This window comes from Pongo pygmaeus, chromosome 2 (assembly GCF_028885625.2).
Source record: "Pongo pygmaeus isolate AG05252 chromosome 2, NHGRI_mPonPyg2-v2.0_pri, whole genome shotgun sequence".
Classification (NCBI taxonomy): Eukaryota; Metazoa; Chordata; class Mammalia; order Primates; family Hominidae; genus Pongo; species Pongo pygmaeus.
Genome location: NC_085930.1, coordinates 116,228,071 through 116,253,977, shown reverse-complemented (window position 1 = coordinate 116,253,977; position 25,907 = coordinate 116,228,071). Strand labels below are relative to the sequence as shown.

General features: G+C 45.0%; 1 protein-coding gene across 2 annotated transcripts in view; it reads left to right on the top strand.

Annotated features, from left to right (window-relative positions):
* ITGA9 (integrin subunit alpha 9) overlaps window positions 1-25,907 on the top strand; it is a 387,176-nt gene that overhangs the window by 10,535 nt on the left and 350,734 nt on the right. For both annotated transcript variants that reach the window (XM_054481130.2, XM_054481129.2), the window contains exons 2-4: window positions 8,301-8,428; window positions 10,650-10,756; window positions 19,623-19,746. In XM_054481130.2, the coding sequence (XP_054337105.1) occupies window positions 8,301-8,428; window positions 10,650-10,756; window positions 19,623-19,746 (359 nt within the window). The remainder of the gene's footprint in view (window positions 1-8,300; window positions 8,429-10,649; window positions 10,757-19,622; window positions 19,747-25,907) is intronic.

Below are 25,907 nucleotides of genomic sequence, written 5' to 3'. Positions count from 1 at the left end.
TGAAAGGAAAAGGAGAGCATTTGTGTCTGCTCTTGGCCTTGCAGATAAAATACGATAATCTACTCTTGCAAGTCAGGCCATCCTGGGGTGCATGGTCCCCCAAACACTTTCATCTGCCTTTTCCTTTTGTGCCTCATCACTGCCTTGGGAGGGGGATCATGCATTTGTTATTATCCTTGTTTTACAGAAAAGGAAAGGAAGGGTCAGAGTGGCCAGGGGACTTGTCTAAAGTCACATAGCTGTAGCTGGCACACTCCTGGGTGTGACTTTGGATACACTCTTCAGGGCTTATTCTACCACTGCACCATGCCTGTCTCATCTCAGGGCCCTCAGTAAAAGTCTATGGTCCTGGTTGGTGATGAGATTCCTTTGAGGGAGGGAAAGGAGACCAGGTAGCTAGAGGAGCCATAGCAATAGTTGTCAGCTGCATAGTTGGATAATTGGTTTGGACTTAGCAGGAATTAGTGGGCGATGGAGTTACCACGGTCCAGATTCCGTCAGAAGTGGCATGCCTTAGCTTGATGATGTATCTGTTTTCTATCACCACAATATTGCTACATCCCTAACAAACCACCCCAAAACTTAGTGGCTTAAATCAACCACCACCTGTAGCTTATTCTGTGGTTGGCAACTTAGGTTGGGTTCAGCTGGGTGGTTCTTCTGTTCTCTGCAGGACTCACTCATGCATCTGTGGTCAACTTCTGGGTTAGCTGGTTGGCTGGCTGGCAAAGGATGGCTTCAGCTGGGAGGGCTTATTTGTGCTCCATGTGTATTTCATCCTCTCGCAGGCTAGCCTGGGCTTGTACACATGGTGGTTGGGTAGGGTACCAACAGAACAATCAGAAGCTTGCATGATTTCTTGAAGCCTAAGCTCAGAAGTCAAACCATGCCCCTTCTGCCACATTCTTTTGGCCAATGTAAGTCACAGGTCCAGCCTACATCAAGAGGAGGCAGAAACACATTTCATCTCTTGACAAGAGAAGCTGCAAAGTCACACTGAAAAGAGCAGGGATACAGGAAGGATGGGGAATTGTGGCCACTTTGTAATATATTACTGGTGGTGAAAGCATCCTGGCTGTCCCTGAATTACTGTGACAGTCTGAATAAATTCCTGCCCAGCGCATCAGAAAAGGGAACAAGGTTCTATTAACCTAAATAGCAAACACAGAGAGAGGCTCTCTAAAAGAAAATGTTTACTCAGGAATAGGGCATTGCAGTGGGAATACATGCGTCATAGCAATCTGTGTGCATATTCAGGGAGGTAAAGGAAAACAAAGGCTTTTAAAGGAAAAATGAGGATTACTTAATTGTTTTGAGATAATTATCCTTGGATACAAGGATCAGTAACAAGGGTGGCACCAGTTTGAGGTTGGACAGAGTTGCTAGGTAGATTTCCTCGCAGAAGGTTTGTGTGTGTGTGTGTGTGTGTGTGTGTAAGGTTGTGATGGCCTTTGTGCAAGATTGTGTTTTTGCAGATTTTTTTGTGCTAGTTCTTGTTATCAGTTGTTTATACATGAAAATCTTTCCTTCATGGCCTCCCACAGCTCTATTTGTCAGGGTTTTTTTTTTTTTTTTTTTTTTTTTTTTTAACACAAGTGACTCCATTTTGATTCTGACAACTTTCGCAATTCTAAGGATCTATGAGCTCTTGCGTGCTGCCAGGAGTTGGAACTGGGATGAGTTGAGTGTCAAGGTGTTTGGCCTACTACTGCCCAGCAGTCTAACATTTCTTTGAACACCTACTTTGTAGCAGGCACTATGATGGGTGCTTTATAAACATTCTTTTGCTTAAACCTTACAAGAAACCTTCTTAGGTACACTTATTCCTCCTGTTTTACAGAAGAGGAAAACTGAGGCTTGGAGTGGTTAAGACACTTGTCTAAGAGACACAGCTTGTCAGCAGTAGAGGCAGGACTTAAACCCTGTGTTACTGCCTGTGCTTCTTACACTTTATCACCATGCATAACTTTCCCATAAAGCTTAGAAGCCAGGTACAACTACTGGCTTAAAACCCTAGAAAGCAGTCAGTATCCACTGCTTAAACACCAGGAGCCTCAGTTTCCCCAAATATAAGAAGAGCTTATAAGGCCTTTCAGGTCCCATGGCTCCATTGGGCAAGCATTGGTCCCTAGTGAGTCCCCTCCCTCTGGAAATGAAGGGTTTGGTGTGGTCAGAGGTGGCTATCCTGGCACCAGTTCTTCCTTTACTCAAGCCTGGGCTGCTTTCTGCCCAGTAAGGGATGCGGACAATTCCTGGGGTTTCCCCATGGTGGACACACAGTGAAGAATTTGACTCATGTAACCAAGACGTGGGTCCCTGGGGAAGCTTTGGCTTTGGGATCAAATGCCTGAAAGCAAACCTAATGGGTTTAAAGTTTTTAATCCCCAGTTGCTGTCCTCGATCTGGCTGTAATTTTGCCTGTGGAATCGCTGCTGTGGTGTTTGTGGGGAGGGAGGGAATCTTTGAGACACTGTCAGTTCTCAGTCCTGCCCAGGGAGGCAGCTGTGGCTCAGTCCTTCTCTGTCACCCGCTCCCCAGAGAATTCACCTGCAGATTACCCTCAAAACGTGAGAGAGGTTCAGAGTGAGGTGGGCGGCTGGAATGGAGCCTTCACAGACAGCTTGACCATACACAGGGAGCTCAGGAAGCAGCTTTGTTGGAAAAATGCAGGGCACTTAAACTGCCACACCAGGAGGGGGTTTGGAGAGGCTGGAAAGAGCATGCCATTGGACACAGAGACTCTGGGTTCAAATCCCAGCTCTGCCACTTACTGGTGGTGTGACCCAACATCTCTGAATGGAAAACGCACAAGAGGCTGCCTGACAGGATGGCCATGAGCAAGAAAGCACCCTTGTGAGCATAACCAGTGTTGGTGCATGAACCGTTGCACCAGCACTGCTTATTAAGAGAGGCAAACCTCTGGTAAACACCATGACAGCAGTGTCAATGCTTTGGAAAAGCAAGGTGATTGAAGTTCACCTTTTGAGTCACCTGAGCGTGATGGGGAGGGGAAGGTCTTCTTTTCTCTTCCAAACCCCAGCATGCCCTTTGACTTGACGGAGCTTTCACATCAGAGTTCTCACTTCAGAGCTACCCTCAAAGGCTCACTGGGGCTTGCTCAGGTGGGGATTACATATGTGAGCAGCTGGCACCAGAGGGGGTACTGGGTACCTGTTGGTTCCCTTTTCCTCCTTTCAGGCTGATGTGGGGTGGGTAGAATAGGGCACAGGTGATGTATTTGACTACTGGGGTGCATGCTACAGCTTGGCATCTTAACATGAATAACCATCTTAACCTCCTCTGGCCACCTGCTTCCCTATCTGTAAAATGGGGATAATATTAGTACCTCCCGTAGGGTTGCTGTGAAGACTAAATTTGATCCTGCCCATAATGAGCCTAACCCAGCACCTGCACACTCTATGTGCCTGCTACATGCTGGTTGCCCTAATTAGAAATTTAGAGTCCTGCATTGATAAGAGGACCTAAAAGGCTTATGAGGCCGGGCACAGTGGCTCAGGCTTGTAATCCCAACACTTTGGGAGGCTGAGGTAGGTGGATCACCTGAGGTCAGAAGTTCAAGACCAGCCTTACCAATATGGTGAAACCCCATCTCTACTAAAAATGTAAAAATTAGCTGGGCATGGTGGCGTGTGCCTGTAGTACCCAGCTACTAGGGAGGCTGAGATAAGAGAATTGCTTGAACCCAGGAGGTGGAGGTTGCAGTGAGCGGAAATTGCCCCTCTGCACTCCAGCCTGGGTAACAGAGCAAGACACCATCTCAAAAAAAAAAAAAAAAAAAAAAAGGGCCTTTGAGTTTGTGGCATCTTTAACCGGGGATGGGATAGGAGGAGAGCCTTGCTTCTCAAGGGCAATCTCTTCTACTGGCTCCAAATGAACGTAATTATTTGTGATCAGTTTAGATAGTTACATAGTACTTCTTAAACTATTAATCACCTGGAGAGCTTGTTAAAATGCACTCTGATTTAATGGGCTGGGGCCTAAGAGTCTGCATTTCCGACAAGTGCCAGGTGTTCCCCATGCTGCTGGTCTAAGGACCACACTTGAAGTAGCAAGCAAAGCAGAGAAGTAGCTTGATGCTTTGTTGATGGCAGCCTGTTGGTGGGGACACTCAGGCCCTTTTATGTGGTAACCATAGCGGAAAGGAACATTGTCTTGTCGAGAGTACCAGGAGAGTTGGGGCGATGTTTGAAGTGGCTAGGATGTCTTTTTATAACTCAGCAGATGGCATCTTTTCAGTGGCTTGTTCTGAACTCTGGGCCACGGTAATCTCTTTATCCCTTGGGATCAGCCTGGTAAACAGCCAGCTGAATTAACTTCGGAAAAGACTCACTCATGGGCTGGCCTGCGGTAGTCTTGCTGGACAGTGGCCTAGGTACAGAGCAGTGCCGGGCTGCGGAGGAAGCCACGATGTTCTGTAAACACATAGATACAAGCACATTCTCGTGTGCCACCCCGTGAGTGTCATGCATGTGTGTGTGCACGCCCCCTTATCTCTAGCCTGATTTTCCATTGCACAGGATTTGGGAAAAACCTTTCATCTGACCAGCTGATCAGAAGTTTTGAACTGAAAGGTTGTTATCAGGGTTTGAATCAGCCACTGTTGTTAGAACCATTGAGTACCTTGGGCTTGGAAGGAAATAATAATTCAGCAGGTTCCTTTCCACTTTAGATTTTGGTGTAAACTTTGTCCCTCTCAGTCTTGGCTCTAGGCTGGAGGAAGCAGTGCCTGGGAATTAAGCTCTCCAGAGTCCCCTCCTGCTTAGATAACCTATGAATCTGTGTCTGTGAATTTGGAGCCATGGCATTATCTGAAATTTCCAGGGTTCCAATGCCAGTTTGGGAGACACAGTGGAGGGAGAACCTGTTGTTTCTTGCAGCCATTTCCCTTCCCTTGGACGTGATAAATTCTCACTGTTGTGAATTTTTTTGTGATTTTTGTAAAATAAATTACAAGTGGCAATTAGTCACTGTGCTGATGTAAATTTGGAGTTGGTGGGAATTTTTGGACGCTGCTCTGTGGCCCTGGGGTTTTTTAGTGGAAGAGGTATTTTATGCTCCCCAGGTCTTAGAAGCTGACCTGTGGAAAGGCTGAGGATGTTTCAGCAGTTTAGACAGGGCAAACTGCTAATTCTTCTCACCTGTGAAAACAGCTGGTCTTATAGAGCGCAATCCTTGACTTACCCCAGTGGCTCTAAAGCTCAGCCCCCAGAGCAAGGGGGAAAATTGATCCCTTAATGTGGCTTTCTTCTCACTGGAGTTTTGTTTTGTACGTCATTGTGCATTTGAGTTAGAGCAGACAAGGGCCAGCCAAACTGCTCTTGTGTGGGTGAGGGAGGCAATGTGGTCTGTTTGGGAAAGTGCTAGCTTCGATTTCCAAAGGGCTGTGGGTTCCAGCCCTGCCTCTGCTTGGGAATTCTGCAGTTGTGCCCAGCAAACACCTGGGGAGGAGCATTCCAGGGCATTATTGAGGAGCCGCAGGGCAGCCTGGGTACCTGCACCATTGGGAGTCTTGCTTCTCTCACTCCCCAGCAGGGCATCTTCCTCATGGAATCAGATACAGACCCTCCAAGACTGACCTGGAAGGAGACACTCCAGTGAGGGGTGGGTCTCCCTGGCTCTTTGTACCCTCCGATTCTTCAGGTTCTAGGTGTTGAGCTCAGGGCAGTGGGAATTAAGATGGGACCCACACACATTCCCATGAACCTTTACACCATGTCTCTGAGCCAGGTTAGTGACGATGTCCCTTGTGGTATCTGCCAGCCTTTGCTGGAGTCCCCTTTGAGGGCCTCAGACTTCTGTTTTATGATGTGGAGGCCTTGTTTGTCTGCCCCTTTGCCTAGCTGGAGTGTTGCAGGAGGAGCAGCAGCATTCCAAGACCAGGGTGCAGTGAATGACTGAGATCCCAAGATGAAGGTGGCCTTAGGGCAGAGGGTGGGGAGCCTGGGTCAGCTTTCTACATCCCCAGGAAAGCTGTCCAGGGTCATCCTAACCTCTGCTAAACACCTTTTCCACAAATACATAATATGTAATGCACTCTATTCCAAGGCATGTGGGAGATGATCTATTTCATGATACGGAAGAAACCCTTGCAAGGTGAATTCCCTCTCTTTTCTAGGCTGCTGGAGATAAGGAACAACACCTGTTCTCACTAAGGAGTGGCTTGGCGTTTTCTACTCTTTGAACATGAGTGTGGATTTTGTTTAAAGTCTCGTTGTCCAAGACCTTTTCCAAATGGCTCGTAGCTCAGCACAAACCGTGCCTGATTAGTGTTGTTTGGTATTCTTTGCTATAGATCTTCTGTTGACTGCTTTCCAGAAACAATGCATAAAACTGTAGGTCAGAATTATTTTTGTAACGTCTGGAGGGTAGCTTACTGCCATTTCCTCAGTGTTCTGCACTCACACAGGCCCAAACCTGCCTCTTCTGTCTTCTGGGTGGGTCTTGCCCCTTTTCTGTAGCCGGGGGATGCTCCTGCTGGGGATGGCTCACCCTCAGCAGCTTTTCAGTTCAAGATGGAGGATGCAGAGGTTCATTCTTGCTCCTGTTTGCATGCAAACTATTCTATTTCTGTTTTGCAGTGGGAGAGGATACCGTTTATAATTCCACACTGCTGCTATTTTTTTCCTGTTTGCCCCTAAATGTCCATGCTGTGTGTGTGGTGGGTGGTGGTAGGAGGAGGAGGGGGAGACAGAAGAGAAATAGTGTTTCTAAATTTTCTATTTGTTACTGAAATGTAACACATCCAGGAAAGTGTCCATATCATATACAGTTATCACAAATTTGTATAATGTCACTGAGGTTGAATGACAACATTATCAGCACCCCCAGCAATTCCTCTCCCTAATTACAACCCTGCTTTCTCCTCTCCAGAGGTAACCATTATCCTGCCTTCTAACACTATAGTTAAATTTCACCTGCTTTTGAACTTTAGATAAATGGAATTAGACTGTGAGTATGCTGTTGTGTCTGGCATCTTTTGTTCAGTATTGTATTTGTGAAATTCATCTCTGTGGTTGCAGTTGAATGCTGTTCATTTGTTTTCATTGCTGCATAGAACTCTTTTTTTGTTTTTTTTTGTTTTGTTTTTGAGACAGAGTCTCACTCTGTTGCCCAGACTGGAGTGCAGTGGCATGATCTCAGCTCACTGCAACCTCTGCCTCCTGGGTTCAAGCGATTCTCCTGCCTCAGCCTCTCGAGTAGCTGGGATTACAGGCACCTGCCACCATGCCCAGCTAATTTTTTGTATTTTTAGTAGAGACAGGGTTTCACCATGTTGTCCAGACTGGTCTCGAACTCCTAAGCTCAGGCAATCGGCCTACCTTGGCCTCCCAGTGCTGCATAGAATTCTGTTGTATTGCTGTACTATGATTTACCTGTCCACTCTAGCACTGATGGGCCTTTGGGTTTCTTCTTCTTTTTTTTTTTTTTTTTTTGATATTACATATGCAGCTTTGAACATTTTGCATGTCTCCTGGTAGAAATGTATGCATCTCTATTAGGTATATTCCTAGAAATGGAATTACTGGGTCAAAGGGTAGGTGCATGTTCAGCTTTATTAGGAACTGTTGAATAGTTTTCCCAGTGGTTTTAATGGTTTATACTCCCACCAGCAGTGTATGAAGGTTCTAGTTACTCTATATTCTTGTCAGCACTTGGCATTTTCAGTCTTTTTGGTTTGAGCCTTCTGGTTGGTATGAAGTTGAGTTTCTCTGATAACTAACGTAGTTGAGCACCTTTTCACGCATTTATTGGCCATTTGGCTATCTTCTTTTGTGAAGTATCTATGCTTGTCTTTGGCCTATTTTGTTGACTTGTCTTTTCTTATTAATCAATGAGGAATTTTTAAAATAGATTTTGGATAGGAACCTTTTGTTGGTTATATGTGTTCCCACCCATCCATTGCAGTCTCCTGGGTAGCTGGGACTAAAAGCATGTGCTGCCTTGCCTGGCCTTTTTTTGTGAAGATGGGATTTGCCATGTCACCCAGGCTGGCCTGGAATTCCTGGGCTCAAGCGATCCACCCACCTCGGCCTCTCAAAATGCTAGGATTACAGGCATGAGCCACCACATTCAGCCTCCTTAAGCTTTAATGTGCCTGGGGAAGATGTAACAGGTTTCACTTTAGGACCTCTCCCCCAAGCCCATACAGAAAAGTATAATAATGTGATTTTCAAAGTGAGCACTCAGAGAGCCCACCCGTGGTTGGGTGAATACTTAGCCATCTGCCTCCTATTTTCTTATCGTAGGTTGTGACAGAATGCCTTTTTCTCTTGCTGCAGGGTCCTTGTGGGTGCACCAAAGGCAGATTCCAAATACAGCCCTTCAGTGAAGTCTCCTGGGGCTGTGTTTAAGTGCCGTGTTCACACCAACCCTGACCGGAGATGCACTGAACTGGACATGGCTCGAGGTGGGTGACCATTACTGCTGTACTGGAAATGGGTTCTGTACCCTTATACCTTGCTCTTCTTCTTCCCAGGATGGCCTGATCATTCACTCACCCATCCATCCTTCCCTCCTTTCCTCCCTCCTTCTCTCCAACAAGCATGTATTGAGTACGTAATAGTTATTAAGCACTGGGATACACCAGTGAACAAAACAAACAAGCATCCTGCCATCCCTAGCCCCGTAAATTAGTGGGCAAAAGAAATATTAAGACAAGTAATTGAGAGAGAAAAGACTAGAGGGAAGGTGAGTATTTGATTTAATCTAGATCGGAGGGTCAAGAAAGGTCTGGGATCTTTCGACATGATTAGAAGGATGCGTAGTCGTTAGCTGGGCAGGTGCAGGAAGCACAGCCTCCAAACAGAGGTGCCATTTGGAAGCACAGAGCGAGGTTGTGCAGCTGGAGAGGGAGCCAGGAGAGTGGAGCACAGGAGGGCAGCAAGGCAGGCTGGGGCCAGGCCACGTGGGGCCTAGCAGGCCAGGGCAAGGTGCCGGAATTTTATTCTGTGTGTGAGTGGGGAGGCTGCTGAAATCAATTTTAGGTGTTACATTTTAACTAGAGAAAGATATGATCACATGGATGTTTTTAAAAGCTCACTTTGGGCTGGGCATAGTGGCTCATGCCTGTAATCCCATCACTTTGGGAGGCTGAGGTGGGCAGATTGCTTGAGCCCAGAAGTTCAAGACCAGCCTGTGCAACATGGTGAAAGCCTATCTCTACTAAAAACACAAATATTAGCTGAATGTGGTGATGCATGCCTGTAGTCCCAGCTACTCAGGAGGCTGAGGCAGGAGGATCACTTGAACCCAGGAGGTCAAGGGTGCAGTGAGCTGAGATTGTGCCACTGCACTCCAGCCTGGGTGACAGAACGGAGACTCTTGTCTCCAAAAAGATAAAAAAAATAAAAGCTCACTTTGATCTAGCAGAAAATATAAGATCTTTGGAATCAGATGGTTCTGACTGGGTTCAAAGCCCAGCTGGGACTGACTGGGAATGTCCTATAGCTTCTTGGGCCTCAGTTCCCTCACCTTCAAAATCAAGACTGATATACCTACCTCACAAGGATGGTCTTGAGAAGATTAAGTGAGATAATACAAGTGAGTACACAGAACTGTGCTTGGCACATCGATACAAAGGAGCTATTTTGTTATAATCATCACTGCAAGTATTTCTTTCTCCAAAGTCTTTTTGCATAAAGATTTTCTAATTTTTTTGTTGTTTTTTGTTTTTGTTTGTTTGTTTGTTTTTGAGACAGAGTCTTGCTGTGTCACCCAGGCTAGAGTGCAATGGTACAATCTCGGCTCACTGCAACCTCTGCCTCCCAGGTTCAAGCGATTCTCCTGCCTCAGCCTCCCGAGTAGCTGAGATTACAAGTGTATGTTACCACCTTCGGCTAATTTTTGTGTTTTTAGTGGAGACGGGGTTTCGCCATGTTGGCCAGGCTGGTCTCGAACTTCTGGCCTCAAGTGAACCGCCCACCTCAGCCTCCCAAAGTGCTGAGATTACAGGTGTGAGCCACCATGCCTGGCCAAGATCTTCTAATTGTTTTTTAAATAAAGAGTTATTGTGATTTTCTTTAGCAGAAAAAGAGGTTTGTGAACTGTTTGTTACTGGTGCATAACAAATTAAGGAGCTTGCTTCAGAACATAAATCAAAGCCCTGCCTCTTTCCGTGAGAAAGCCTTGCCATGTGGTTGGGTGCAGTGGCTCATGCCTATAACCCCAGCACTTTGGGAGGTTGGGGTGGGCGGATCACTTGAGGTTAGGAGTTTGAGACCAGCCTGGGCAACATGGTGAAAACCCGTCTCTACTAAAAATATGAACATTAGTGTGATGTGGTGGCACACACCTGTAATCCCACCTACTTGGGAGGCTGAGGCAGGGCAATCGCTTGAACCTGGGAGGCAGAGGTTGCAATGAGCTGAGATCGCACCACTGCACTCCAGCCTGGATGACAGAGAGAGACTGTCTCAAAAAAAAAAAAAAAAAAAAAAAGAAAAAAAGAAAGCCTTGCTATGTAAAAAAAAAACAGTTGTCTGGATTAAACAATATAGTACATAGTGATGGAGTTGATTTACATTTTGTGGAAAGTTCCTCATTTCCTCATAGGGCTGTGGACCACCCTTTGAAAGGCAGCCAGCAGAACATCACTCCTCAACCCAAATCTGGCTCTTCTCTTTCTCCAGGGAAGAATCGGGGCACGTCCTGCGGAAAGACCTGCCGAGAAGACCGCGATGATGAGTGGATGGGGGTGAGCCTGGCCCGACAGCCCAAGGCTGATGGCCGTGTGTTGGTAAGTCCCTCCTGGGGGTGCTGTGGGAAGGGGGTGGCACTCTGAGAATGAATGATCTGTTAGGAAGGCTGGATGGCATGGTGACAAGTGCATGGCTTTGAGGTTGCTTATTCTGGACTACTGCTTAGACAAATGACTTATCTTCTTATTTTCTTTATCTGTCAAATGTGAATAATGTCTGTCCCAAGGTGCTGAGATGTGACTATTGAAAAATAAAACATATGTGAAAAGTGCTTTGTACATCTCATTCATTACATAGGTATTTGTGTGTGTGTGTGTGTGTGTGTCTTAAATTGAGGTATAATTTACAGTACACAAATCTTAAGATTACAGTCTTGATTTTCACAATTGTACACACCTGTGTAACCATATGCCCACCAAGATATAGAATATTTCCATCATCCCAAAAGTCTCCGATGTCCCTTTCCAGCCAACTCCTCCCACCTGAGACAACCACGGCTGTGATTTGTATAATACATTACTTTTGCTTTTTCTAGAATTTCATATAAATGGAATCCTGCAGTATGTGCTCTTTTATATAAGACTTCTTTCACTCAAAATAATATTTTCTGAAATTAATCCCTATTGTATGTATCAGTAGTTCATTCCTGTTTATCGCTACATAATATTACATTTTATGAAATAAATGTTATTGTTAACTAGTCATTTATTGGACCTCCAAAGTGCTTATGATGTATTCTGGTCCGTAGGTGCTTTGAGGGAGATAGAAAAGTCTTTGCCTTTGAGAATCCTGAGATCCTGGAGTTGTGCTGTGCAGTAAGGTAGCCACCAGCCCTGTGTACTTATTTAAACTTAAATTTATCCAAATTAAACTAGAAATTCAGGTTTTTAGTCATATTAGCCACATGTAAATGGCTCAATAATCACAAATGGTTACTGGCTACTCTGTTGGAAAGCACGGAGAGAGAATATTTTCATCATCACAGGAGGTTTTATTAGACTCAACACAAAAGGAATTTCTAACTGCTGCAGAGGTTTTGTTTTTGTCAATTTTTCCTTTAAACTTTTCTATGAGGTATAATGCTAAAGCACTTAACACGCCCAGCTGTGAGTGTACAGCCTGGTGGGTTTTTTTTTCACACATGTACACTTATGCATCCCCATTGCCAGTACTCCGGAAGGACCCCTGCACCCTTTTCCAGTCAGTTCCTCTGCCTTTGGTGAGTGAACAACTATTCTGACTTCATAGGCTTTCTCTTGCCCTTGACTTTTATCAGAAACTGTATGAAGATTTTTATTATAAAAGCATCAGCTCAAGAAGGGAAAGTAATACTAGCTGCCGCTTATGGAGGGCTTCATTTGGGTCACATGCTGCAAAGCTGAGGGTTTCGTGTGTATTTTAGACCAGGGGAAACAGGTTTTCCTTAAGGAACTAGGCAAAGTGTTTTTGTCCCCTCTCTAAGGAGCCCACTTTTGTGTTAAACTTCTTCATGGCATAAGCTGTTAATCCGAATTCCATCCTCAGCACAATTAAGCATCTCCCCCTTGTCGGACCCCTTGGGAGAGGAGGAAGCAGCTGGATGCTGTCGCCAGCATCGTGGGGGCCTCCCTCCTGGAAGCCGTTGTAGGTCCTGTAGAGGCTCCTTGAGCCCACTGTTTGCCTTGGTTTCCAGTCCTTTCATCATTGTCATGGCTGGCCCTGGACCCTCTCCAAACTTCCACATTCTTCCAGGCATGGTGGCCTGACCCTGACTGGACAAATGGGGCCCAGAGGGGCTAAACCTTGTCTACCATTCTGGGGAAAGAAAGGGAAGAAGCTGACTCATCTGTAAATCAAAGGGTAGCCCGAGGTCCTGATTCAGAACAGAGAGGAGGTGGTGGCCCCGTGGCAGCATAACACAAGATGCTCTTAAGGGCATGGAGCCTGGAGTCAGAGTTTGCTCCTGTGAAAATATTTCCTCTCTGCAAGGAAGGATAACCTCTCTGTGGCTGAGGGCTTGTTTCCAGAGGGGGCAAGACAGAATTCTGTGTTACCACAGGTCGGTATCACAAAGGAGTCATTTCTGGGGACAGTGAATGGCAATGAGGACCACAGGGAAGATTTAGCAAAGGGAGCCAAGAAGGCAGCACTGGAGCATTTGTGGATAATGGTGCCATGGATTGTCCTGTCTAATTAATTGCATGCAGGACATTTTTTAAAAAGTCTTATGAAATTATTGCATCATCCTCTCAGTAAGCCACTGTATATGGGTGCTGGGCAAAGAGGAGCGTCTGACACCATCTGCTTTCCTTGTGCCTTTTGTTTGTTTTTCTTTTTTTTTTTTTTTCTTTTTCTTTTTTATTATTATTATTATTATTATTATACTTTAGGCTCTATGGTACATGTGCACAACGTGCAGGTAAGTTACATATGTATACATGTGCCATGCTGGTGCGCTGCACCCACCAACTCGTCATCTAGCATTAGGTATATCTCCCAATGCTATCCCTCCCCCCTCCCCCCACCCCACAAAAGTCCCCAAAGTGTGATGTTCCCCTTCCTGTGTCCATGTGTTCTCATTGTTCAATTCCCACCTATGAGTGAGAATATGCGGTGTTTGGTTTTTTGTTCTTGCGATAGTTTACTGAGAATGATGATTTCCAATTTCATCCATGTCCCTACAAAGGACATGAACTTATCATTTTTTATGGCTGCATAGTATTCCATGGTGTATATGTGCCACATTTTCTTAATCCAGTCTATCATTGTTGGACATTTGGGTTGGTTCCAAGTCTTTGCTATTGTGAATAATGCTGCAATAAACATACGTGTGCATGTGTCTTTATAGCAGCATGATTTATAGTCCTTTGGGTATATACCCAGTAATGGGATGGCTGGGTCAAATGGAATTTCTAGTTCTAGATCCCTGAGGAATCGCCACACTGACTTCCACAAGGGTTGAACTAGTTTACAGTCCCACCAACAGTGTAAAAGTGTTCCTATTTCTCCACATCCTCTCCAGCACCTGTTGTTTCCTGACTTTTTAATGATTGCCATTCTAACTGGTGTGAGATGGTGTCTCATTGTGGTTTTGATTTGCATTTCTCTGATGGCCAGTGATGGTGAGCATTTTTTCGTGTGTTTTTTGGCTGCATAAATGTCTTCTTTTGAGAAGTGTCTGTTCATGTCCTTTGCCCACTTTTTGATGGGGTTGTTTGTTTTTTTCTTGTAAATTTGTTGGAGTTCATTGTAGATTCTGGATATTAGCCCTTTGTCAGATGAGTAGGTTGCAAAAATTTTCTCTAATTGTGGTCAAATACATAACATAAAACTTACCACCTTAACCATTTTGAGTGTACAGTAGTGGTAACTGTATGGCACATTGTTGTACAACAAACCTTTAAACTTTATCTTGCAAAACTTACATCCATTGAACAACACTCTCCTTTTTCTCCTTCCCCTGGTTACTGGCAACATTGTAGTTCTATTAAGAGTTTGGCTACTTTAGATCTCATATAAGTGGAGTGTGGTGTTCCTCCTTTTGTGAGGAACTTATTTCATTTAGCATAATGTCCTCAAGGTTCATCCATGCTGTAGCATGTGACTGGATCTCCTTCCTTTTTAAAGGCAGAATAATATTTCATTGTATGAATTCACCATGTTTTCTTTCTTCATCTGTTGACGGACATTTAGGTTGGTTCTATCTCCTGGCTGCCGTGATGAATGATGCTATGAATGTGTACCAATATCTCTTTGAGATCTTGTTTTCAATTCTTTTGGGTATACATCCAGAAGTGGGATTACTGGATCATATGGTACTTCTATTTTTAATTTTTAAGAAATCTCCATACTATTTTCCCAAATGGCTGCAGCATTTTAAATTCTCACCAACAGTGCACAAGGGTTTCAGTGGCTCCGCGTCCTTGCCAACATTTATTGTTTTCTGTTTTTTTTTTTAAAATAGTGGCCCTCCTAATGGGTGTGAGATAATATTTTATTGTGATTTTGGTTTGCATTTCCCTGATGATTGGTAACATTGAGCATTGTTTCCTCTGCTTGTTGGTCATTTTATATCTTTTTTGGAGAAATGTTTAGGTCCTTTGCCCAATTTTAAATTGGATTGTGTGGTTTTTATTGTTGTTGAGTTATCCTCATGGCATTTTGCACATGGGCAATCTTGCTAGGAAAGGCTTGTCCTAAGTCCCCTCTGCCCCTGCCCCACTCTGTCCTTGGCACTTCTCTTTCTTCCCCTGTATGGGCTCTGCCTCCTCTGTGAAGCCTGTTAAGGGTTTTCTGGAACAAGCTGAGCATCTTTTGTGTCATTAGGAACTCAACATCATCTTGTTACTTATATTGTGTGTATAATTTATTTTGTGGCCATATGTCCCCTTTTATGGAAGCCACTTGGGGATAGAGACCAAATCTTCTACCCGCTTTCATTCTCAGCATCTAGAGGACATCTCTCTAAGGAATGGCATCTGAAAGTGTGTTTGAATAATACAGGGACTGAGGGTCAATGTTAAAACAATTAGAAATCAAATTAGTTGCCATCTTTTCTTGTTGGCTGATTCTAAGTGGCTGAAGGAAACACCAGGAAACATTCTGTAAAATGTTCCTTGGAAATGACAGGCAAAAACAAGATACAGTGAGTGTCCCTATTTACATTGGGGGTGTAGGCAAGAGACCAGTATCCCCAAGGAGCACAATATTGGATTCCAAGGTTGGGTTTGAAGAGGGAGAGGTGGGCTGGCTTTTTTGAAAGTGGTGTCTGGTGCTGATAGAAAAGCTAAGAACAAATGGAGAATTTGAAAGCTGCAATGGGGTGTGAAATGTCTCAGTGACCAAAGGTATTATGTGGCCCATGGACCCAGCAACCAGCTCTGGCAAGGACCAGATTGTCAGGCTGGTCTGGCAGGTTGACCTTGGCTTAGTGCCTGCCCATCTCAGCTCCATGGACACTGTTGCACCTCCCAGGTTTTCCCCAGGAACAAATGATGCTGGATGTAAAGATAGCATCAGGATCAGAGGCAAGCCCCTTCCCTTCTCACTCTCTCACCCTGAGCTTCCTGTGTGCAGATGACATTTTAGAAATGAGCGGGGAGGGGAATCACTTCTTGAAATAACCACTGAGCAAACTCTGTGTAGGCATTGACTGCTGCTCTCAGACTTTGGAGGACAACTCAAAATGTTCAAGTCTAATGTTGCCCCTTTTCATCAGACTTGGCAAGGCTCAGACAACAAATAATTTAAGCTTCTAGATTATTTTTGTGCAGAAGCAGTATTCTCTGTTTCTTTTTGTCATTTCCTTTCTAAATATCAGGGCTGTCCTTATCTGTTCAGTGCTTCCCATCTGTCCATTTTTTTTTCAAAGCCACAGGGTACATTTTTGCATTTACTTCTGTTGCTCTGTTTCCGATTTTTTTTAAAGTGAACTTTTTATTGAGCTGTAACACACATGCAGAAAAAGGTATAAATCATCAATGTATACCTCAATAAATTTTCATTAGGTGAACGTCCTCAGAATAACATTTTCACACCCCAGCAGCGCCTTCCCAATGCCCCTCCTGGCCACTCCCTCCTTCTCGGTTGGGGAGCTTCTTAGGGAAGTCTCATGGCATCTCAGCCTCTCTGTGATCCCACCACACACCATTCTCAGCAGCCAGGCCCAGTTGTGGCCATGCACTGTGGACCTGGATGCGTGACAAAAGCTTTGGCTATCTCTGTGGCATGTGCGAATGTAGGAGGGTTGGCAGGGACTGATGTGCCTTTGTGGCCGAGGCACCCGGAAAGTGCCATTACCCACCTCTAGGAGGGATGTGTTGTTTCCATACAACAAAAAAGGCCTTTGAAATAAAGTGTTTATTTTCTTTCTCTTTTTCCTCTTTTGGGAGGAAAAGCAATCCTTATACCTTGAAATGTGTCAGATTCTAAGAGTTGTAATCTTAGAATCCAAGGCCCTCCTTCCCCTTTCTTATGATTAATTGAAATCTGAGTTTGAACAAGTCTTGCTGTTTTCAGAGAATGCTCTCCTTCTCCTGTTCTTCTCTCACAGCCGAACTCATTTGGAGAGATTGATGGAGTTACTAATGCTTTGGAGACAGTCCCTAGGAATTTTTTTAAAATGTAGTGGTCAGATTGACATGTGTGTATATATAATGATAATCAAGGCTAAACACAGCCTTCTCTTTCTGTAATTTATATTCAGAGACACTTTGCATTGTTTTCCTACATGAATCCTTCCTTTGACACTTTGATCTCTGACCTCCCAGAATGCTTTAATTTTAGTTTAGTATGAAATGCAATATTTGGATCTTCTAGGAATTTTCCAAGATCACCCCTTAAATAGTTTATGGCACTTAAAAAATGAGACAATACACCAGACATTAAATACAGCAAAGCCTTCCTATAAGTGTCAGTGTGCAGCTGGCTATCAGACAGCACCATGATAAACATCCGCCTCTTTTCACAGCCCCTCCAACTCAGAAATACAATAAAACATGGTCAGCCCTTGAAGCCAAGGGCTTTGCTAAGTCCAAAAACTTAGCAAAACCAAAACATAACTGATTTACCCACAAATTAGATAACAATAAGTGATTCAAGTTTGCGAGCCATAGGAATTGAGTCAGAACTTTAAAAATCAATTATTTAGCAGTATGGAGTGATTATTTACTGATATATTTTTTATAGTTGTCTGCCTCATATCATTTCAGTCTATTTAGAAACCTGCTATTTTAGCACAAAACAGTATCAAGTAGAGGAGTGAATGTGGTTTGCAACAGAAAAAATAACAATAGATTGTTTTCTGTAGTTTAATGTCATACGACAAGAGGCAGAATGTGGGCAAGCTCAGGTTTTGAGAGTCATTCTGATTGTGTCCTCTTTTGCCATTGGGCAGAGAGTGGCCTTGTCCAGGGCCTTGGTGGCAGTGGCTTGAAGGATGAAGAGCAGAGAGCTTAGAAGGCTGTGATCTTATCATAGAACGATGTCAGGGAGAACCAGGCCCCGAGAGCCCCCTCACTCACTCGGTGACCTGGGGCATTCCATTCGACCCCAGAGTGGTTATTTCAGGTGTCCTGTGGCATGTGGCAGGGGGGCTGTAAAGAGGATAAAGTCACCAGGCCTGCCCCAGGGGGTGGGTTTTGATGGCCTCTCAGGTAGGAATGAGAAGTTTTAAGATGGAAAATGCTTCATAGTGAAACAAGGAAGACTCAGAATTCCTGGATTCCAGTGCTGTTTGCAGCACTTACTAGCTCTGCCACTTAGGCAAAGCACTCTTTGATACATGGTGCTCTCGTACAGAAAATAGGAATTCTAAAGACACCTCTGCTCACCTTCCAGGGTTGCAGAAGAGGTCAGAGGTAGGCCATAAGAACGCTGAATGTTATCACTTACAAAACAGTGCGTTTAAGGGAGGCAAACCAAGATGTTAAAAACTGATTATTTTCAAAAGCAATATTTTAAGAAAATGCATTCACTGGCCGGGGTGAAGTGAACTGATATCAGAAGTGTGTAGTGAATGCCCAGGAGAAGTGGAACGGGCTGGGCAGGGTAGAGTGTGTGCCTCTGAGTAAGTAGGTTGGCTTTTCATCAGCGCAGCAGTGACATCTGCATGTGCAGAGACATGCACGGGAACTGGGGCCACTGTCATGTCCAAGCAGAAGGCAGGAGCATGTTTGGTGTGGCAGAAGGACGATCCAGGCTTACATCCTGGCTGCTGGCACTGCTCCAGTGTCTGTTAGCAGAGCTGCTCTGCCTCATGGTGTCTTGCGTAGCTTCGACCCTAGTGCTGAGAGGCTCCTCTGGAGAGCTGGCCAATGCATCTGTCCATCCTCTTCCCCAACATGCGGAGCTCTCATGCACCCCAAGACGCTTGGCCGTGAACCTTCCTTCAGCTTTCTCCTCAGAGAGGCCCTCCTTGACCTGCCTGGCGAAACCAGCCACTCCCTGGCATGAGGGAACTTTCTGGTGAGATGGAGATGTTCTGTGTCTTGCTAGGGCCTTGGTGACATGAGTGTGCACATTTATCAAAGCTCATTTGTGCATTTTGCTATATGTAAGTTTCCATAAAAAAACAACTCTCCACACACATTTACTCCTAGTTAATGAGATGCATGCTGAAGTGTTTCTGTGGGTAGAAACATGGTTGAATATCAGCCATTCCTCCCTTCCCTGCCGTCTCCACATCGGTTCAGTCCCTTGGGCCTGTCAGCTCTGAAGCCATCCCCTTCGCCCATCTCCACTGCCCCTCCTGGTCCAGACCCGCATCATCTCTCACCTGGTGTTCGTTTGCACTTTTGCCCTCCTGCAGTCTCCACCGGGCAGCCAAATGGTCTTTCCAAACTGTCACTTGGATCATGCTTCTCACCTGTGTAAGACTCTTCACCGCTTCCCATTGCAAATCTGCTGAAGTCACAGCCATTCCCATGTCCCACTGTGGTCCAACCTTGGCCGCCTCTTTGATCTTATCTCCTTCCCACCATGGTCACTCCAGACCGGCCTTTCTTTCTCTTGAGCCTCTGAGCCTTTCTCACGATGTATCCTTTGCATTCTGCTATCCTTTGAATCCTCCCAGAACCCTCTTCCCCTCATGCTTCAGGCCTTCCCGATCTCTGGTGGAAACTCTCTTTCCCACTCCCAGATTCTCTATTCTATAACCTTGTTTCATTCCTTCCCAGTGCTCAGGACTAGCTACAATTCTCATTTGTTGATATATTTATTTCCTATCTCCTAGTAGGCTTCCAGGGGCTTGTTCCTGTTCATGCAGTTTTCTGATGCCCAGAACAGTGCCTATTATGAAGATGTGGCTTTTTGGTCCCTCTGCTCCTCTCTTCTCCCACAGAAAGAAACATCTGGCACTGACAGGTGTCTGCTTGGTGATCCTTTGGGGCCAACTTTCCTGCTCTCACCTGCTCTGTATCCCTTTAGGCCTGTGCTCATCGCTGGAAGAACATCTACTATGAAGCCGACCACATCCTACCCCATGGCTTCTGCTACATCATCCCCTCCAACCTCCAGGCCAAAGGCAGGACGCTGATCCCTTGCTATGAAGGTGAGCATGGATTGATTTTTCCTCATCCCCCTACCCATCTCATGCCCTAAGCCCACCTCCCCACCTCTGTGTACCACCAGCTGAACATTTCCCCAGCTTTCCACATGCTCATGATAGGGCAGCACTGTTTGCCCCCAGATGGTCTCTTGGTCCCCAAGGCCCTGCCCAGAGAAGAGGCAGGTACAGAGGGGGCAGCAGTCCCAGGCCTTTCCAACCCTCTCCTGACTTGGCTGCAGAGCCCACAGTGCTTGCCAAGCTTTATGAAATCTCAGGGACCGAAATTCACCAAGCCTTAGCCAAGTGACCTAACAGCTGCCTTGGTTTTCTGGTAATGCCAGGTGCTGTGTTGCCTTGGGAAACTTACCTTCTCTCTCTGGACCTCAGTTTCCTTGTCCGAATATTCAGTGGTTGGCCCAGATGATCTCTACAGCCCCAGGCAGCTCCAAGTCAGTCATTAGGCTCCCACACAGCTCCTGGCTGCACTGTGGACAGATGTCCTGAGGCCGGGGGGAGAGGAGACCCAGGATTCATAAAGCAACAGCTGGACAGAAACCTGACACTCCAAACTCTCAGCATTTCATGACATTCCAGGTCTGACTTTCCTTCCCATGTGGTCCTGCAGCCCAGGCAGATGCTGGAGAATTGGGCGCATCCTGAATGCGGTTTTAAGAGCTCCTCACCAAGGGGCACTTGGAAGGAAAATATATCCTCTCAGACTTAGAACCTTCAAATGCCTGGGCATCGAGGACAATCACTAACAGTGATTGAGTCAGTCACTATTTAGCCCAGTCGAATCTGAGCTTTAAGCGTTCAGAAAACACGGTTATTTTCTTCCGTTTGATAGCTTGTAGTTTCAAGTTTTCTCGGCCTAATTTTGGGTAAGCTGGAACCTGCTCCTTCTCTGAGTGCTGGACTATTTATTTCTGAATTCCCCTCCTACTTTATTTGGACAGAAGTCTCCCTGGGTTTTCCTAGGTTTCAAATTTTGTGGACACTAAAAAGGATTCATGAGAAACACTATATGGACACTGGGACCCTTTTGGGGACTGAGGTGACACAGGTAGGGTGCTCTGGGAAACGTCCCCCACAGAAGAGCCAGCAAGATCTCTGCAGGAGGCACAAACCCTCTCCCCTATGGAGTGAGCCTTCCTTTGGTTTTTCTTTCTCCTCTGTATCAGCATTTGATCAGCTCTGGCTGGGCCATCTAGGGAAATGAAACTCTGGCCCTGTTTATATCTTTATTGTCCCAAACAGAAGAAAAACAAACTTCATCTTAAAAATAGAGGATGATATAATCAATCAAGAGTGGAGGGATCGTTGGTTTCAGAAATGCAAAGCGTGTGTCAAGTCTGTGTTTCCATTGCCCCAGTTTACTCCTCCTTTTTCCCAAGGAAGAAGAAGGAAAAGCCTCTGGAACAACCGGTGGGGCAGCTCTTCAGGCTGGGAAGGAGCGAGGGGCTCAGCAGGGTGATGGAGGCAGTGATTCTTGAACTATACTAGTTATGCGTAGGACCAGTACTTTGGTTTTCCCAGAAGATGACATGTTGTGACAGGGACACATGACGGTCCCTGATGATTCCTCTGTATATACCACAAGCACAAGGACAGCCCTCCGAAGAGGGAGGTGGAGCTCAATATCCATGTGTACGCAGGTCCACGTGGCTCATAATTCTGTATTACTTTCTCTTAAGTAGCTGTGGATCATCAGTAGGCCAGTGTTGATCTGAGGTCTTTACACATTCTCTCATCTAATCTTCCCAGAAGCCGTGAAAAATGTTTGTTTCTTTTTTTTCTTGGGTCTGATTACAGGTATTTTATTTTGGAAATTGTTCTAGAAGTCACCAGTGAGGCAGGGGGAAGTAAGAATGGGAAAGGAAGGCAGCCCATCGAAGATGTACTCCTCAGCATGTTACCTGGGCGAGTGGGTGCAGTCTCTGGGGTGGGTGCTGGGGCCAGTGTGGAGCACACACCTTGAGTCCTCCTGCCTGAGGGCTGAGGGGAAGGGGCTTCCTCCATCTGGCATCCTGTCCTGCCATGTGTGTGGGCTGGGAAGGCCTCCAGAACAGAGGTGCTGGCAGGTGGCAGTCAGGCCACATCACAGGAACGGTGGTAGGAGCTGGGGGGAGACAGGTGGGATGCCCAAAGGCCACCTTCTGTGTTGTCATTCTCCTGTGACAGAGGAGTAAGCGGAGACTCAGAGTGTATGTGAATTGCCCCAGGTCACTCAAACAATAAATGGTGGAGCAGGATTTTGAAGCTAGCCTGTGTCTGACTCAGCAAACCATTTTGTGTCCTGGTAATTAATGGTAATTTCTGTTAGTTTGTTTTTTAGGGTTTCTAATTTAAACGAGAAGTAAAAGCCAGTGAACAACCCTCACAAAACAAGAAAGGGTGACTGAACTATCCCAAAAATAGAACGGACTTAAAGACGGTTAAATGGAACTAGTGAAGAAATTAGCAAAATGATTATGCCCCTGCCCAATCTTCCTTCCCATGGGCGCACACACACTTTTATATGCTAACCCATTCATTGGCCCAGGGTGGGAAATAAGGGATGGATGGGTCTGGCATGTGGAGTATTGGGGTATAAGAGCAGCCCCTTAGAAAAATGGGGGACTAAACTGAAAGTTTCTATAGTTCTTGGCCCTGTAAGAGGAGAGGGGTAGAAGATGCTGAGTTTTTTTCTAGAAAACTGGACTGGACGGGTGGGGCTGGGAGGATGCCGGCGATAGTGAGAGGGCTCTTGTCTGTGCTCTGTTGGCTTTAGGCATCTCCACCTCCCTGTTTTGTGGTTTAAACTAGACCTACTTTGGCTTTTAAGGTCACCATTATTTCCCCAATGTGGAGAAACTCAGTAATGCAAGTTCTCTGTTCCAGGTTAGGGGTCACATTATGGTTAAAGACAATGGGAAGGTTTTAAAGTTTGACAGGACCTTTCAGATACCACCTAGAGCAGCCTCCTGTCTTTCATGAGGTCCAGAGAGGTGATGGCCTGAGTTTTTCTTTCTAATCTGTTATTCACATGCCACACAATGGAGAGGCAGAGTAGCTTGGTGGCCAATGCACAGATTCTGGACCCAGACTGCCAGAGTTCAAGTCCCGGTTCTGCCACTTCCTCTTATTAACAGTGTAATCTCAGATGGGTTATTTAAGTTCTCTGTGCCTAACCAACCTCAAGGGTCTATGAAGAGGACTGAGTTAATGCTTCTAAGTCCTTAGAACAGTGTCTGGCATATACTTGCTAATATATGCTAAGCATATATATATATACTAATATGCCATGTACAACATACTGTATTCTGAGCAAGTGTTTGTTGTTAATCATCATAAGGTGACTGACTTGTGTATGGGGAATAGAGTCCACTTAATCTTAGTACTTGTTAGTTGCCAGATAGACAAAACCCAAGTGACACAGTTCCAGCTATCAAGAAGCTCCCCATCTACAGGGGAAAACAGAGAGGGGACATGGTGTTTTAAAAGTGGGAGGGCCATGTGGAGAGAGAATTTCCTGCCAGTGTGTACTGCTGGAGCCTGTCCCCAAGGGCTTGAGCTGCATCCAAGTGCAAGGTGGCATTATTTCATTTTACACATGGAAAAACTGAAGCTCACTTAAAGTCTGCAGGCTGTTGAGACTACAGAAGAGAGGGATGGTGGAAATTTGAGGCTGGTCATGGTGGCGGGCACAGGGCAAGGGAGGAGGGGGACGGCTGCCTCTAAACCCACTTCTTGTGGGATGGTGGAAAGACCGTGGAAGGGCTGTGGGTTGAGGACGGCTCTGCTGTACTTCTGCCTCTTTGGCCTCAGGCCTGTCACTTGGCCTCTCAGTGGGAGTCGATGCTGTGATGCCTCCACTGCATTTACCTCTTTGGGTTATGGTGAGGAGCTCCCGAGAAAACTCAGGTGAAAGTGCTCAGCAAGGCCACCCATTGTTCTATAACTGTGGCCTCATTGTAAGTCTCCATATGGGCCAGCTGTGCTCCCTTTACAACATTAGAAGGTTGGTTTGATTGCAGAGACTCTAAATATGTGGGGATCTTTCCAAAATGTCTCAAGCTTCTGAATTCTTAAAAAATTGGTCTCTGGTTTGGCACTAGGACGTGGCTTCTCAGGTGCTTCCTGTTTCTGGTTGGATGGGAAAAGCTACCAGAATATCCTGTTGGAACCAGGAAATACAGAGGAAATGGGAAATAAAGATGAATTTATTACATAAACTCATGGAGCATATCCTTCAGTCAGTTTAGTTTGTGTTTGTCTGATGTGAGAACATCATTACCTACCATATGTTCTTTGGTTTTATCAGAATGTGTGAGAAAACGAGAGCTTTGGTGGGACGATGTATGGGGAAAACTACTTGTAAATTAAAGGGCAAGCACTATAAAACATTAATTACTATTAACCAAGCTATGATATTTTAGGACTCCGAAATGTTAAGTCAATGCCTGTGAAAAAATCAAGTACAGAGATTTCTCTCATCCTTTGCCCTTGAGACCACTGAGGCAAGAAGCCGGAACTTAGCAGAAGTGAGACTGCAAACAAGTTGTCTTTTTATTGTGACAGAAAAACCTCATGAGTGTGGAATAATTTGGGAGCAGCGTGGCAAATTAACAAAGCCTGTTCAAGATTAAACTCTGAGAAAGAAATGCAAGAGGTAATTATGATGCCATCATATGTTAGACCTAAATTGTGGAATCTGGCTTTACTCCTCACTTATTGCTGTGATTAAACCTATATGCTCCTACTTTCTGACTTGGTGACCTTAGGCAAGCTCCATGAGCCTGGTGCCCTCATCTATAAAATGGGGAGATTAAGATCTACTTAAGAGGTATGTGAAGTATAAAGTGCCTACCACAGTGCTCAGTGGAGAGTGAATGCTGCTCATTGCCTTCAATTAGAAAATGTAATTGTCTCAGCCCAAAATCTCCTTAAGCTGATAAGCAACTTCAGCAAAGTCTCAGGATACAAAATCAATGTACAAAAATCACAAGCATTCTTATACACCAATAACAGACAAACAGAGAGCCAAATCATGAGTGAACTCCCATTCACAATTGCTTCAAAGAGAATAAAATACCTAGGAATCCAACTTACAAGGGATGTGAAGGACCTCTTCAAGGAGAACTACAAACCACTGCTCAAGGAAATAAAAGAGGATACAAACAAATGGAAGAACATTCCATGCTCATGGGTGGGAAGAATCAACATCAGGAAAATGGCCATACTGCCCAAGGTAATTTACAGATTCAATGCCATCTCCATCAAGCTACCAATGACTTTCTTCACAGAATTGGAAAAAACTACTTTAAAGTTCATATGGAACCAAAAAAGAGCCCACATCGCCAAGTCAATCCTAAGCCAAAAGAACAAAGCTGGAGGCATCACACTACCTGATTTCAAACTATACTACAAGGCTACAGTAACCAAAACAGCATGGTACTGGTACCAAAACAGAGATATAGATCAATGGAACAGAACAGAGCCATCAGAAATAACGCCACATATCTACAACTATCTGATCTTTGACAAATCTGAGAAAAACAAGGAATGGGGAAAGGATTCCCTATTTAATAAATGGTGCTGGGAAAACTGGCTAGCCATATGGAGAAAGCTGAAACTGGATCCCTTCCTTACACCTTATACAAAAATCAATTCAAGATGGATTAAAGACTTAAACGTTAGACCTAAAACCATAAAAACCCTAGAAGAAAACCTAGGCATTACCATTCAGGACATAGGCATGGGCAAGGACTTCATGTCTAAAACACCAAAAGCAATGGCAACAAAAGCCAAAATTGACAAATGGGATCTAATTAAGCTAAAGAGCTTCTGCACAGCAAAAGAAACTACCATCAGAATGAACAGGCAAGCTACAAAATGGGAGAAAATTTTCGCAACCTACTCATCTGACAAAGGGCTAATATCCAGAATCTACAATGAACTCCAACAAATTTACAAGAAAAAAACAAACAACCCCATCAAAAAGTGGGCGAAGGACATGAACAGACACTTCTCAAAAGAAGACATTTATGCAGCCAAAAAACACATGAAAAAATGCTCACCATCACTGGCCATCAGAGAAATGCAAATCAAAACCACAATGAGATACCATCTCACACCAGTTAGAATGGCAATCATTAAAAAGTCAGGAAACAACAGGTGCTGGA